Source organism: Diceros bicornis, chromosome 32 (genome assembly GCF_020826845.1).
Source record: "Diceros bicornis minor isolate mBicDic1 chromosome 32, mDicBic1.mat.cur, whole genome shotgun sequence".
NCBI classification, from domain to species: Eukaryota; Metazoa; Chordata; class Mammalia; order Perissodactyla; family Rhinocerotidae; genus Diceros; species Diceros bicornis.
Genome location: NC_080771.1, coordinates 20,016,959 through 20,030,488, shown reverse-complemented (window position 1 = coordinate 20,030,488; position 13,530 = coordinate 20,016,959). Strand labels below are relative to the sequence as shown.

General features: G+C 44.8%; 1 protein-coding gene across 6 annotated transcripts in view; it reads right to left on the bottom strand.

Moving 5' to 3' along the window:
* The window catches only part of PRMT7 (protein arginine methyltransferase 7), a 44,565-nt gene that overhangs the window by 17,739 nt on the left and 13,296 nt on the right, over nt 1-13,530 (bottom strand). For all 6 annotated transcript variants that reach the window (XM_058528094.1, XM_058528092.1, XM_058528095.1 and 3 more), the window contains exons 5-6: nt 9,977-10,085; nt 3,390-3,502 (exon numbers count right to left, since the gene is read on the bottom strand). In XM_058528094.1, coding sequence (XP_058384077.1) covers nt 3,390-3,502; nt 9,977-10,085 — 222 coding nt within the window. The remainder of the gene's footprint in view (nt 1-3,389; nt 3,503-9,976; nt 10,086-13,530) is intronic.

Sequence of the window (13,530 nt, the reverse complement as noted above, 5' to 3'; positions counted from 1 at the left end):
TTGTCATCACGGTGATTAACTCCCACAGTGACTTTGAAGAAAGAGTCCAAGTCTTCCTGCTAAGCAGTAATTCTGGCACTGGGCTCAGAGCTTTCCTTCAACGCAGCTCTCACCCAGACACCAGAACCTTCTTATTGCACAGTCCAGTGGACAAGGGTCCACCCTTCACTGTCCTGACTTCCTGGCCTCACCAGGCACTGTCAACCACTCTCCTCACTTGGCTTTGGCTATAGTCCCTCATCTAATTTCCCTCCTACCTCATTCATTCATCCAATATCCTCTACATGCCAGGCACTAGAGGTCCAGCTGTCATGAGGATATTCACAGCTGCTACCATATGGAAATGACAAACACAGGGTTTCTCTACCTCAGCACCAGTGATCTCTTGGGCCAGATGATCCTGTGTTGTAGGGGCTGTTCTGTGCAGCGTAGTATGTTTTGCAACATCCCTGGTCCCTAACCATAAGATGACAGCAGCACCCCCCTCTCAGTTCTAACACCAAAAATGTCTCTAGATATGGCTTTGGATGAGAAGCTCCGCTCTCCTCGTCTCCTTCACAAGGCTGTGCTTCCCCTGCCCATCCCTCACAGACGGGACTCCCCAGAGATCTGGTCTGGATCACTTTTTTCTCCCTCCACATACTCTCCCCTGAGTGACCTCAACCACTCCATCTTCATTTACCAAATACTATGTATCCAAAGGCCTCTTGGTCCTTTCTACTTGGCTGACCCTCATACAGCTTGAACTCGCTCTGTCTAAAGTGAACAATCACCTTCACCTCTCCCCTACCTTCCTGGACCCGGTTCTCCTCTCGTACTCCCATTCAACAGGGAGTACCACCATCCAATCCAGTCACCCAAGCCCCAAACCCTGGCATCATCCTCAATGCCTCAACATCTAAGTAACCACCAAGTCTGTGACCACCTTCCTCCTCCTCAAGTCTACCTCTCCAGGCCCATTTCTACGGCCCTGGCTGAGGCCCACCTTGGGCCAGCACCTGGATGACTCCAACTACCTTCTAACCAGTCTTCCTGCCTCGGATCTTGTACCCTAACTGCTCTCCACATGTCTGCCTGTGATGTCAATGCCCTGCTTAAAACCATTCTGCGCCATACTTACTTCTGGAGCACTGTGGCCCTCCTCAGTGTAGCCCTGCTGAGCCCTCCAGCCTTACCTCTAACCTCACTTCCCACACTACCAATAATCCGAACAACTGCAGGGTCTGGGAGCCACCGCACCAACTCATCTTCATGTCTTTGTGCATGCTGATCTCCTCTGCCACGAATACCCTCGTCTGCCCGGCCAACACCCGATCACTCTTCAAGACTGACTCAGGGCCAGCCCCGTGGCTTAGTGGTTAAGTGCGCGCGCTCCGCTGCTGGCAGCCCGGGGTTCGGATCCCGGGCGCGCACCGATGCACCGCTTCTCCGGCCATGCTAAGGCCGCGTCCCACATACAGCAACTAGAAGGATGTGCAACTATGACATACAACTATCTACTGGGGCTTTGGCGGAAAAATAAATAAATAAAATTATTAAAAAAAAAAAAAAAAAGACTGACTCAGCTCAAGCCTCATCTTCCTTGACCCCTTTACCTTCCCATCACTGGAGTAGGCATGATCTCATGCACTGACCACCATCAGAGGTACCTCAAACTGTACTGTGATGACCTGCTCACCTACCTGCCTTTGCAGGAGCTCACGTTCATATTCTTGGTACCAAATGAAGGCACTCAGTAAATGTGTCTTCTGAGATCAATTCCTGGGTCACTTTAACACACATGGAGTATTTGTTAGACACTCCAGCATCCTGGTTCCATGACTGCCAATAAGTCAGGAGGAGGGACAGGGCTTACACAACGAAGCCTTTGTATACAGCCATAACCCCCTTCAAGCTCAGGCACAGAGTGGGCAGATGGGGACAGTGATTAGAGTGGACAATGGACACCTGGCTGCTATAGGCCAGCTGGGAGAGGAAACTGAGGACAGCTGCCTGTGCACCTTTTTAATTATTAGATGAATTAGAGAAAGACAAATTGGGCAACATTAATATAATTCTAAATATCCTTGGTTCTGTTTCAGGGATTCATCTAACTGATAGTTTTATATAATTTTATTTATTTTTTTTTTTCCCCCAAAGCCCCAGTAGATAGCTGTATGTCATAGCTGCACGTCCTGCTAGTTGCTGTATGTGGGACGCGGCCTCAGCATGGCCGGAGAAGCGGTGCATCGGTGAGCGCCCGGGATCCGAACCCGGGCCGCCAGCAGCGGAGCGCATGCACTTAACCGCTAAGCCATGGGGCCAGCCCAATCTAACTGATAGTTTTAATGTGGAGAAATAAAAATAATTACTCCCAAAGTTACCAGTGAAGGATTTTACACTTTGGAGACAATGAGACATCTCACACAGTGTGGGGATCTGCAGGACAATCACCATCACATGCTGACCGTGTGAGTAATGTGCACTCTGGCCCCAACAGCCCTGGAAGGAGCCACCTTTCTCACTCTGGGGGCACCAAGAACCCTCAAAAGAGGGTCCCGAGCTGGGACAGTGCAGGCTCACCTGGACGGTTCCCACAAGGCAGGTGCCAGCAGAAGAAGCAGACATCACACCTCCCCAGCTGGCCTTTGCCTCTGGGTCTCCACCCCCAGTTTACATCCATAAAAAACAAGACCAATGTCTCTGAGATAACGTTTTCAGCATGTCTCTCCCTCCTCAAAAAAACTGTCAAAGATTATCACCACCCAAACTCCTTCACCTGGAACAGCCTGGCATTCCAGGCCTTCCATCCTCTACCCAGTTCTCTGCCATTAACTCACAAGCTCCCCCAGCCTGGTGTTCTCACTGACCTACCAAACAGGTCCTCTACCTGGCATACCTCTCCCACTCCTCAGTACCTTTCCAAATTCCACCCTCTCCACACATGCCATCATGCTCACATGCCCTCATCTCCTTCCCGACCCTTGACCTCCTCTGCAAGTCCTAAACCAAATGTTAGTGATGCTTCTGTCTGCCTCTCCATTTGGCCCATCCAGTCCTTACCGTTGCTGACTAGTGTAGGTCTCAGAAGCAATAAGGATGTTTCATACTTCTCCCTGGATGCTAGAACACCTTATACACATGTGACATTCAAAGAATGTTTGCTGAATTGAACTGAATTTGAAAACAGCTTCTTGTCTTTCGACTCTACCCTACCAAGACTGGGCATTCAAGAGGCACAGAAGTCGTCATTGAGGAGAATCAGAATGTCGCAGGAATCAAGGGTTCTCCTAGGGTATATGGAGAAATACTAAGGGGTCAGGCTGTGTAGGGCATGGTCAATCAGTGAGAGCTGTGTGAGCCGGCTGCGATCACAGCAATATGCCTGAGAGAGGCCCCTGGTCCCCCACCTGCACGAGATGACTGTGTGCATGCTCATAGGAGGGCAGTGCTCCCTCCCCAATCAGTTCTGTGTCAAACAACTCCGTGATCAGGATGTTGGCACGGCATGGCATGTCACCATCTGAAAAACACAAGGAAACAGAGTCAGAAACAAGCAACAGATCAGAAAAAACATTTACAGCAAACATGTGAAAGATAAAAGGTTAATAGGTCATTAAATTGAGAGCATGTACACATGCTGAAGTATTCAGAAGTGCCATGATATCTGCAACCATTTCCAATGGTTCAGCAAAAAAACCCATTTTGATATACATGTATACATCAAAACGCTAACAACTGGTAAGTCTTGGTTAAGAGAATATGGGTGTTCATTGTACTACTCTTTCAATTTTTCTGTAGGTCTAACATTGCAAGGGACTTATAAAACTGAAAAGAAAAACTATAAACACCCAAAAAGAAAACCAGGCAACAATACAAATAGACAATGCAAAGCAGAAAACAAATTAAATATATGGAAAATTTTTCCTTCTTATTAGCCACTGGTGAGATATAAACTGACAATTAAACTATTAACTATTAAATTAGCAAAAATTATTTGAAAAGCAAAAACTGAATGCTAGTACTTCAAATGTTTCTAGGTGGCAGAAAGGGAGAGAAAACCAAAGCAAGAGAGATAGGCTGTCTGATTCCTCTGATATCCAATGATACCACTGAGATCCAGGACTCAGAATTCCCAGTTCCTTACACTAAATCCCCCTTAATTAAGTTAGTTTCTTGCTACCAAACAATCCCCCAAATAACAGGTGTTTTAGGATAGAAGGAGTACAGAGGGTCTTTTTGTTAACTCTATTTTCTAAATCTTTGTAATATAATCTAATGTTACATCTACAATTATAATTTTTAAGGAGCCAAGAGACAAAATTGACTTTGGAAGGGGCTATTCATCATGGAGAATTAACTGTAAACACTCCTAATGGCTCATGAATTACAATTTGACAAAGCCCACTCATCTTCCTTACACAGAAGACAAGGAACACGGATGATGCAAGAAAAGAGAAGCATTACAGAGTTCAAAGAAGGGTGCAGTAGAGAGAGCTTAAACCTTGAGGCATAGAGACCTGGGCCTGGATCCCACTTTCTAGCCTTGAACTTTCAGTTCTGACCATCAATAACCTCATCTGTAAGACAAGGATAACAAGATCTGCTCCATGCAGAGGTGGTTAGGATAGCAAAGATAAAAACCGCCCACTTCCGATGAAGTACACTTGTGCTCAATGGCAGCATGACATGAAAGGAGGCTGAGAAGAAACTTCTGTCTCCTGGCACAGAGACCACCCTCCCGAGTGACAGTGCCCATCCTCTCCGATATGATGCCAAATTCCAACTGAAATACGCTGTCTCAAACTGAGCCAGCCCCGCCCCACCCACACACCTGCTTCTCCCTCTGATGTTTCTGCCTCAGTGAACGGCACCATCAGTCAGACAGTCCTGAAACCTGAGCATCATTTACCAGCTCCAGAAGAGCAGGGACCCTGACTGGTCTGCTCACCATTGTACCCTGGTGCCCAGAACAATGCCTAGCACCCAGTAATAGTCAGCAAACCTTAGGTGAATTTTTTTTTTTTTTATAATTTTATTTATTTATTTTTCCCCCAAAGCCCCAGTAGATAGTTGTATGTCATAGCTGCACATCCTTCTAGTTGCTGTATGTGGGACGGGGCCTCAGCATGGCCAGAGAAGCAGTGGGTCGGTGCACGCCTGGGATCCGAACCCGGGCCGCCAGCAGCGGAGCGCGCACACTTAACCGCTAAGTCACGGGGCCGGCCCTAGGTGAATTCTTGATTCCTCCCTCTCTGTCATCCTACATCCAATCAATCACCAAGCCCTGCCAATTCTACCTCCTGAATAATTTTTAAGCCAGTTATTTAACTTAAAATGATTTATTGTCCAAACCTGCTTCAAATAAATAAAGCTTTATGATCCAGTGAATTTCAGTAAATATTCTGAGAGTCTGGTATCTAGCATGTAAGCACTAACAGAGAAGGGAGCAGAGGGTGCAGTGGGAGCCTGAGAAGGGGCGGTTACCCCACGTGCCTCTTAAGTCTTCACCAAATGACTCGATGGATGAACAAATGCTGCTCCCTGAGTCAGATGCTACACATGCCTCGGTGTGTAATCCATCTCTGGGGAATAGAAAACAAACTTAGATGTCATTTTTAAAAGAGCTGAGAACAGAACCTTGGAAATATGCATTCGGGAGCAAAAAGAAAGCTGCAAAGGAGAACCAAGGCTGGGAGATGTCACTGAGGCCTGGCAAGAGAGAGCTTCCAGAAGGACTGAAAGGCAAAAGTACCAAAGCTGCAGCATTTGAGAGGAAAAGCAGAGGAAAGACCACCAGCCTCAGCACTGAGGAAGCGCTTGTCAAGTTGGGGAGTGGAAACCAAGTCCCATTTACAAGGGTTAAGGACCAAGCAAAGTTGACAATCTGCTCACTAAACCAATATCACTGAATTCTTTTACGTGCCAGGCCCTGTGCAAGTTATGGAATGAAATAGCTAATAAGACCACACAGTCCATGACCTCAGGATGCTTCAGCTGTGTGGGGATATAGACAATAAATACATAATTACATAATTATTTAATTATTGTAATGATAAACACTACAAAGGAAAAGTATTAAGAAAGCATAGGAGGGGCCTGGCCTAATGCACACAGCCTGGAGGAGGGCACAGGGCAGAGAGTCAAAGAGACAGTGACATGGCAAAGGTTGCTCTGCAGGTTGTTTCTGTGCTGTCAAGATCTCTACCTCTGGCCAAAACAGAGAAACTGGGCTCAAACTTATCCATCCACTGTAATCAACTAGAAAACCAGACAAAATATATGAAACAAGTGTTTTTAGATGTTGAACAAGAGGCAACACAGTTTGTTCACCAAGAAGGGAAACAAATAAAGTGACCCCTACTACTGCTCTTTTGGCCAGCAGGCACCTTCCAGACCATAGTACAGGGACTAAGAAGTCAAACAGAGCACAGCAATCCTGCTGAGGTGAGGAGATAGCAACTGGAGTTTAGGGGAGTAGAGGCGGCTGGGACTTGCAGGGGAGGGAACAAGAGAGGAAGTTACACAGAGAAAGGGCTTCAGAAATCTGCACGGGGCTCTCCTTAAGTCTCTTGTTAGATATATTCACACACACATAGGGTAAGACTCTAGAAGGCCAGGCAAACGATAACCATGTAGCTATAAGCTGAACAAGTTCCAGAGCTCACAGAGGACTGGGAAACATTCTATTTCTGATCAGCCAGCACCCAGGCACTTAGCAGAGACCACAGAAAGGTCATGCCATACTAGTATGGCTAAAGCAGCCTCAGAGCAGTGGTTCTCAATAGGGATCGATTTTGCCCCCACCCCAAGCCTGCCACTCGGGACATTTGGCAATGTCTGGAGATATTTTTGGTTGGCACAAATGGTGGGGAGGAAGGAGGTGCTACTGGCTTCTAACGGGTAGAGGCCAGGGGTAAACATCCTACAGCGCACAGGACAGCTCCTCGCAACAAAGAGTTATCAGGCCCAAAATGTCAACAGTGCTGCTATTGAGAACCCCTGACTTAAAGCTCCTCTAACCCTGCTCCAACAAAGCTTAAAAATGAGCCTTGAAAGGATCAAATTGATCTGCAAGTAACCCAACTGCACGCCAGACAAAGCTTTTAAAGCAAGACAACAAACTCCAGCACTCAGCAATGCAAAATTCCCAATCTACACAGGATCCAAAGAAAAATTACTAGACGTGTGAAGAAGGAAAATTTGACCCAGAACCAGGATAAAAATAAGTCAACAGAACAAACACAGAAAAGACAGAGACAGTGGAAACAGAAGATAAGGATATTAAAACAGTTAATATAAATATGTTAAGTATTTAAAGGAACACATGAACATAACGAGGAAAAAAATGGAATGCATTTTTAGAGAAGCAATATACAATACCAGAAATGAAAAGTTCACTAGATGTGCAGGCCAGCAGATTAGACACCATAAAAGAAAAGATTAGTGAACCTAAAGACCTATCCAAGAAACTATCCATGTCCATCAATAGGTGAAGGGATAAATAAATTATGGGATATACATGTTTGGAGTGCTGCTCAGCAATGGAAGAGAACGAACTTTTTTTTTTTTTGCAGGGAAAGATTCGTCCTGAGCTAACATCAGTTGCCAATCTTCCTCTTTTTTCTTTTCTCTCCCCAAAGCCCTAGTACATGGTTGTATATTCTAGTTCTAAGTCCTTCTAGTTTGTCTATGTGAGCCGCCGCCACAGCATGGCTACTGACAGACGAGTGGTGTGATTCCACAACCAGGAACCGAACTAGGGCCGCCGAAGCAGAGAGCACTGAACTTTAACCACTAGGCCATCAAGGCTGGCTCGAGAATGAACTCTTAATACACAGGACAACGTGGACGAATCTCAAAAGCACTATGCTATGGCAAAGAAAGCAGGCATCAAAGAGTACACACTGTATGACTCCACTCACTCAAAATTCTTGAAAATGCAAATCTAATCTATATCGAAGAAAGCAGATTAGTGGATGCTTAAGGCCAGGGATATGGGGGTACCGACTGTAAAGGGTCATGAAGAATTTATTAGGGCATGATGGAGATATTCTATTATCTTGATTGTGGTAGTGGTTACAATTGTGTTTAGATTTGTCAAAACTCATCAAGCTATACACTTAAAATGGGTGCATTCATTTTATGTAAATTATACCTCAATAATCTGGATTAAAAATGGGATAATCATTTGTGTACTTTTTTGTATGTAGGTTATGCTTTAAAAATAAATAAAGGGGACACGAATCCCTTCTTTTGTGCATGTTTCAGATTCTCCATAAAAAAATATACTTTTTTAAATGGGAGAAAAATGTTGATCTTAGATAGATGCTTCATCCTAAAATACTGCATTTTCGGGGCCAGCCCAGTGGCGCAAGCAGTTAAGTACGTGTGCTCCCCTGCGGCGGCCTGGGGTTCACTGGTTCGGATCCCAGGCGTGCACTGATGCACCGCTTGTTAAGCCATGCTGTGGCGGTGTCCCATATAAAGTAGAGGAAGATGGGCACGAATGTTAGCCCAGGGCCAGTCTTCCTCAGCAAAAAAAAGAGGAGAACTGGCATTGGACGTTAGCTCAGGGCTGGTCCTCCTCACAAAAAATAAAAAAATAAATAAAATAAAATACTGCATTTTTTAAAACTGTGGTGATATCCATAATCTCACCCCAGAAGCTTCTTTTATGGATCTTTCCACTGCTCTCCACTGTGTATCAGTAGCATGTGAAATCTTAGAAGTCCAATTCAAACTCATAGACTATAAAAAATATCCTGGAAACCTGGAGAGATTGTACTATACAGGCAATCTCTCATTGGATGCTGAAGCAGGATGTCAGAACTAAGCAAACCTCTTTCTGCTATCTACTTAGTTTCACTTCTGTCTGATAAAACACGAAACTCACAGAGCTGAGCTACAAAAGAATTCCAACTTGCTTAAAGCAAAAGGAGGTTTTGTTCGTGTCACCATTGTTGCTCTTGATTAGCTCTGGTTTCCTCATTGCTGATTTGTTTTACCTAGTAAGAAATAAACTAGTAGAGAAGCAAAGTGCTTATCGTCAGACCACCACAGACGAGGCCCCATTTCTTTGCGATTACCTGGATACATTCATTCAAGGTAATTAGAATAAAACTTTTCCCCTTGTCTTGACATGAGTACAGCCATGTTTGGCCGCTCCATTGACCTACAGCCATCAGCACAAAAAGAAATACAAAGCTGCTTTCTGTGTGGTGGGAACCGGCCTTTTCCCGGGAACTGGCCTTTCTCCCACGGAGAGAGTTGCAAGTTGTAACATTTCAAGGCTCTTGGAGCGTCGTGGCCCGGAATGGACTGGCCATCTGTGCCGGGCTGGGACGATAACCAAAGAGAACAATGCACGTACACAACTACTGGGCTGGGACATTAGCCAGGGGGCTCAGTGCACGTACGCCACTGATAACCATTTTGTGCATGGAAACACTAAATGCTTGCTCTGCAAACTCTGTAATTGCTTACTCTGAAAATTACTGATGGTATAAAAACTGCTGGAAACTGAGCCCTGGTGAGAGTTCCACCTGTGGAAGGGACACCTTGCCCAGGACGTGTGATCCTTGCCCAGCCGCATCGATTGACAGGGCTCTCCCGGCAGTGGGGCGTGGATGTTGTGAGTAACTGATTTGATGTGAAGTAATTGATTTGATGTGAAGTAATTGATTTGATGTGTTCTCTTTTCGGTCAACCTGGTGTTTCTCTTTCCAGTTGATTTGTGTCATTTCTCTTCAGCCGATGTGGGTGTTTTCCCTTTCCAGTCGGGCTGATGTTTTTTCCCTCTTAATACTTGACCTATTTGGATCTGTTTGCAGACTGTCGCCTTTACTATCCTCTATATAATAAAATATACCTTCGGTCCATTTGTTTGGAGTGGAAAGTGTCTTTTACGTCTCCGATCGAATCCCCGAACCTCTCATAACACCCCTTCTCCTACAAAAGCAAGTAAAGCTTTCGACACAGGGTGTATTGATCTTACCTGGCCCTACGGTCACCTCAGTGGAATGCTTGTTGATAACCTTAATCTTATCACTGAAGCCATTTTTCTCCACAATCTTCACAGCAGCATCAGCCATAGGCTTGAAAACCTAGAAATTAGAGCAAAAACTCAAGTAAAAATGAGCAACAAATTAAATAACAACCTACCACCAAAGATTAGCAAGATATGTCTTGATTCTGGTCCTAAGATTTGAAGTAAAAGAGGCCTCCACGACAGAACTTCCTCATAAATATACAAAATGTACCTTTGTTACAGGCAAAATATTTCTTTGGGCTGATTTGATCTATAAACAAGACTTCATCTATGTAACCTAAATACTTTATTCTCCAAATGTGTGTCATGAAAATGAACACAAAGGGATGAGATTCCACTGGGTTTAACTTGCAGCTAGGAGTTCTCATTACAGTGGGGATGCAAGGGGTACCAAGGAGGTTGCACTACCTAGTTAGGACGGCAGATGTCAGTGTCACGCTAGAGGGAGCCAGGAAGGGGACTTGCCTCACAAAACCATTATCTGTGATCTGGGACATGCATGATGTGTGCTGTGCTCTCTAGAGGAAAGTGAGATTGTTACTGTATTAGATGTTAAGTGTGAGCCAGTCACCCTCTTGCTCAAAAGTTCCCCAAATCCCCACTGCTGGCAGAACACAGCCTATATTTTCCTATGGTATTTGAGGACCTCCATAATATGGACCACCTTACTTCCCCCAGCCTTACTTGCCTCCCACAATGATGCTCCAGCCACAGTGATCTCATTGTGCACTAGACAAGCCTGAGCCTTCCCTGCCCTACCCCCAACTTGCCAAAGCAAACCCAACTTTCCAGGGCAGCACAAATCCCTCCTCTCCAGAACTCCTCCCTGAACCCTTCACATGTCCCTAAACAAGCCTTCAACTCTTACTTTCTTGCCTGCCCAAATTTAGAGTGCACAGCTCCAACCACAATAGTGCATAAAACATACAGACACACATGTGACCACACACAGAGTGGAAATACAACAAAATAATAAAGTGACTGGTCACAATGACAAGATTTCCATTTTTTCTAAGTCCTTTTCTGCATTTTCCATATTTTCTACCATGAACACATATTTCTTTTATTATAATCAAGGGGGAAATACTATATTCTGTAAAGAGCACATATGTGCTCAGCTAGAAAAAAAAATCTTCACTATCTATTTCAAATTATTTCTAGGATCTGGCTTGATGTTTTTAGATGTGGTTTGAGGGCCTCAAACCCTCAGTTCTCACCCATCACTTTGTCTCCAGCCCAGAAGTATCACAAGCTCATACCATTCCCTCAGCCCTCCTGCCTCTTGACATATCACTCATCTCCTCTACTGACCCTTCAGGCTCTGACATTCACAGCCTCCTCCCCAGCCACCAAGAACTCAAGATCTCACCCAAAACACTGTCTGAAGTGGACCCTGAAGTTGACTTCCCAATATTATTCGTGTCTTCCCCTACCCCTCAAATCAGTTTGGGGAACTGACCTTTTGAGTGGTCTAAGGGTAACTGAATCTTTCTTGCCGGGTCAATGAGGCAAGTTAAAAGGGATTTAACCTTATTCTGGCCAATAATATCCAAGGAGAGGTTTGCTAGATTCCTGGGAAAAGTTCTTCTTGCTCTTAAAAAGGAGAAAGAAAGTGAGGAAGCCAGGACCATGCTTTGTTTTCAAGGCATTTTTGCAGAAATCACTGCAACTGATACATCTTCCCCAAATATTCCTTCCTTTTCAAATGGACTAAAAGAGAAGTCTACAGTCAGTTTCTGTAATTGCTTGTATTCCATCCACTCCTCAACCCTACTCTCTCCTGAAAATATCACCTGAAGGAGGTCACCAATGACCTCCTAGCTGCCAACCCAACAGCTTTCTCTTAGTCCTCATGCTGCTCAACTTCTACACCTGTGCTGTCTAATAGAGTAGCCACATGTAGCTCTCTCAGTGGAAATTGATTAAAATTGAATAAATTAAAAATATTCAGTTCCTCAGTCATACTGGTCACATTTCAAGTGTTCGGCAGCCACATGTAGCTAGGGACCACCACACTGGCCAGCAGAGCTATAGAAGATTTTCTAATCACAGGAAGTTCTATTGGACAGTGCTGCTCTACAACATCCATACCTGCTGACCACTCCCTCTTTCTCACAATTTCCATGCTATCTGCCCCGCCTTGGCTTCCACCTCTGCCCTCTAGGGTCTCTTCATGTCTATCTGAACTTGACTTTACTGGCCACTCTTCTTCCCTCAGCCCCCTGAACACAGGCATGTTCCAAGGTTTGCTCTTCTCACTCTACTCTCTTTCCTTGGATAATCTCCTACACTGCCAGCTTCACCTGTCACATCTTTAGCAAGTGAGTTCCAAATCCACTTGTATTCGCCACTCTCTAAAGGTTCAGACTTCTATCTCTAGGCGCCAGCAGGTCCTCTCTCACTCATTCTTCTGGACCTGTCTTTCCTGTCGCCACATAGCTCAGGTAGAGGTGAAAACCATAAGGGCAGTCCATAGACAGACTAGAGGTTAAAACAGGTGGTCATTAAAGCAAAAACAAGGCCATCATAAGCTGTCAAGAGCCAAACAGAGGTGTGTCAGAGCCATAGGCCAGAGCAGCAACAGAGAATTAAAAATCTAGGTAAGTAAGATGGGAATATGGAAAAACCGAATAGCACAGTCCTAGTAATTCCATCAAAAACACATGTTCTCACCATATATTTTTAATTATGGTCCACACATATACCAGCTCTTGCCCCAGAACCTGTCTCTCCCAAACTTAACACATCCAATGTACTCTCTTTCCCACAAAGTAAGCATCTTCCTCTGAGTTCCTCTTACCAGTCAATGGCCTCGCTGCCCCCTCAGAAACCCTCACTAGAAAACTCTTTCTCACACACACACACACCCTCCCATCAAAGCTACCACCATGGAGTGAGCAACATAATTAGGAACCAAAAGACCAAGGTTCTCCTACTTATTAACTGTGGGACATAAGTAAAGTAAGGATACTTTGTAAAGTAAGGATAATAAAAATCTACGTGAAGCTATCAAGGTAACCATCCTAAAATATAGATTTCTTTACATCAGCTCAAAAACCTTGAGAACTCCCCAAAAGGCAAAGAAATGATTCTTAATCCTTTTTATAAAATCCTGAGGCAAGTATACAGAGTCACATACACACACACACACACACACAGATGTATATATAAGTCTCAGGACATTCATGGAGACCTGAAGCCCATTATTCTTATCTCAGGTTAGGAAAACCTAACTCAAGATATTAGAGTTAAAAGTCTTTACTGTGGCACTCAGGTCCTCCATAGTCTATCTACCTTTCTGGGTTTTTCTACCATGACACTCTTTGCCATAACTCTGGATGACACTGTTCCCCAAACACACCACAGTATTCCCTCAGCCTAAAATGCCCACCTTTCCAAATTGTAAGCATGAGGGCCACACTGTAGGGATGGCAGGGTGGGGAGTTGGAAGCAGGCTTGAACACCCTGGAGTGCTGACCTCCAGACTTTATGTGAGAGAG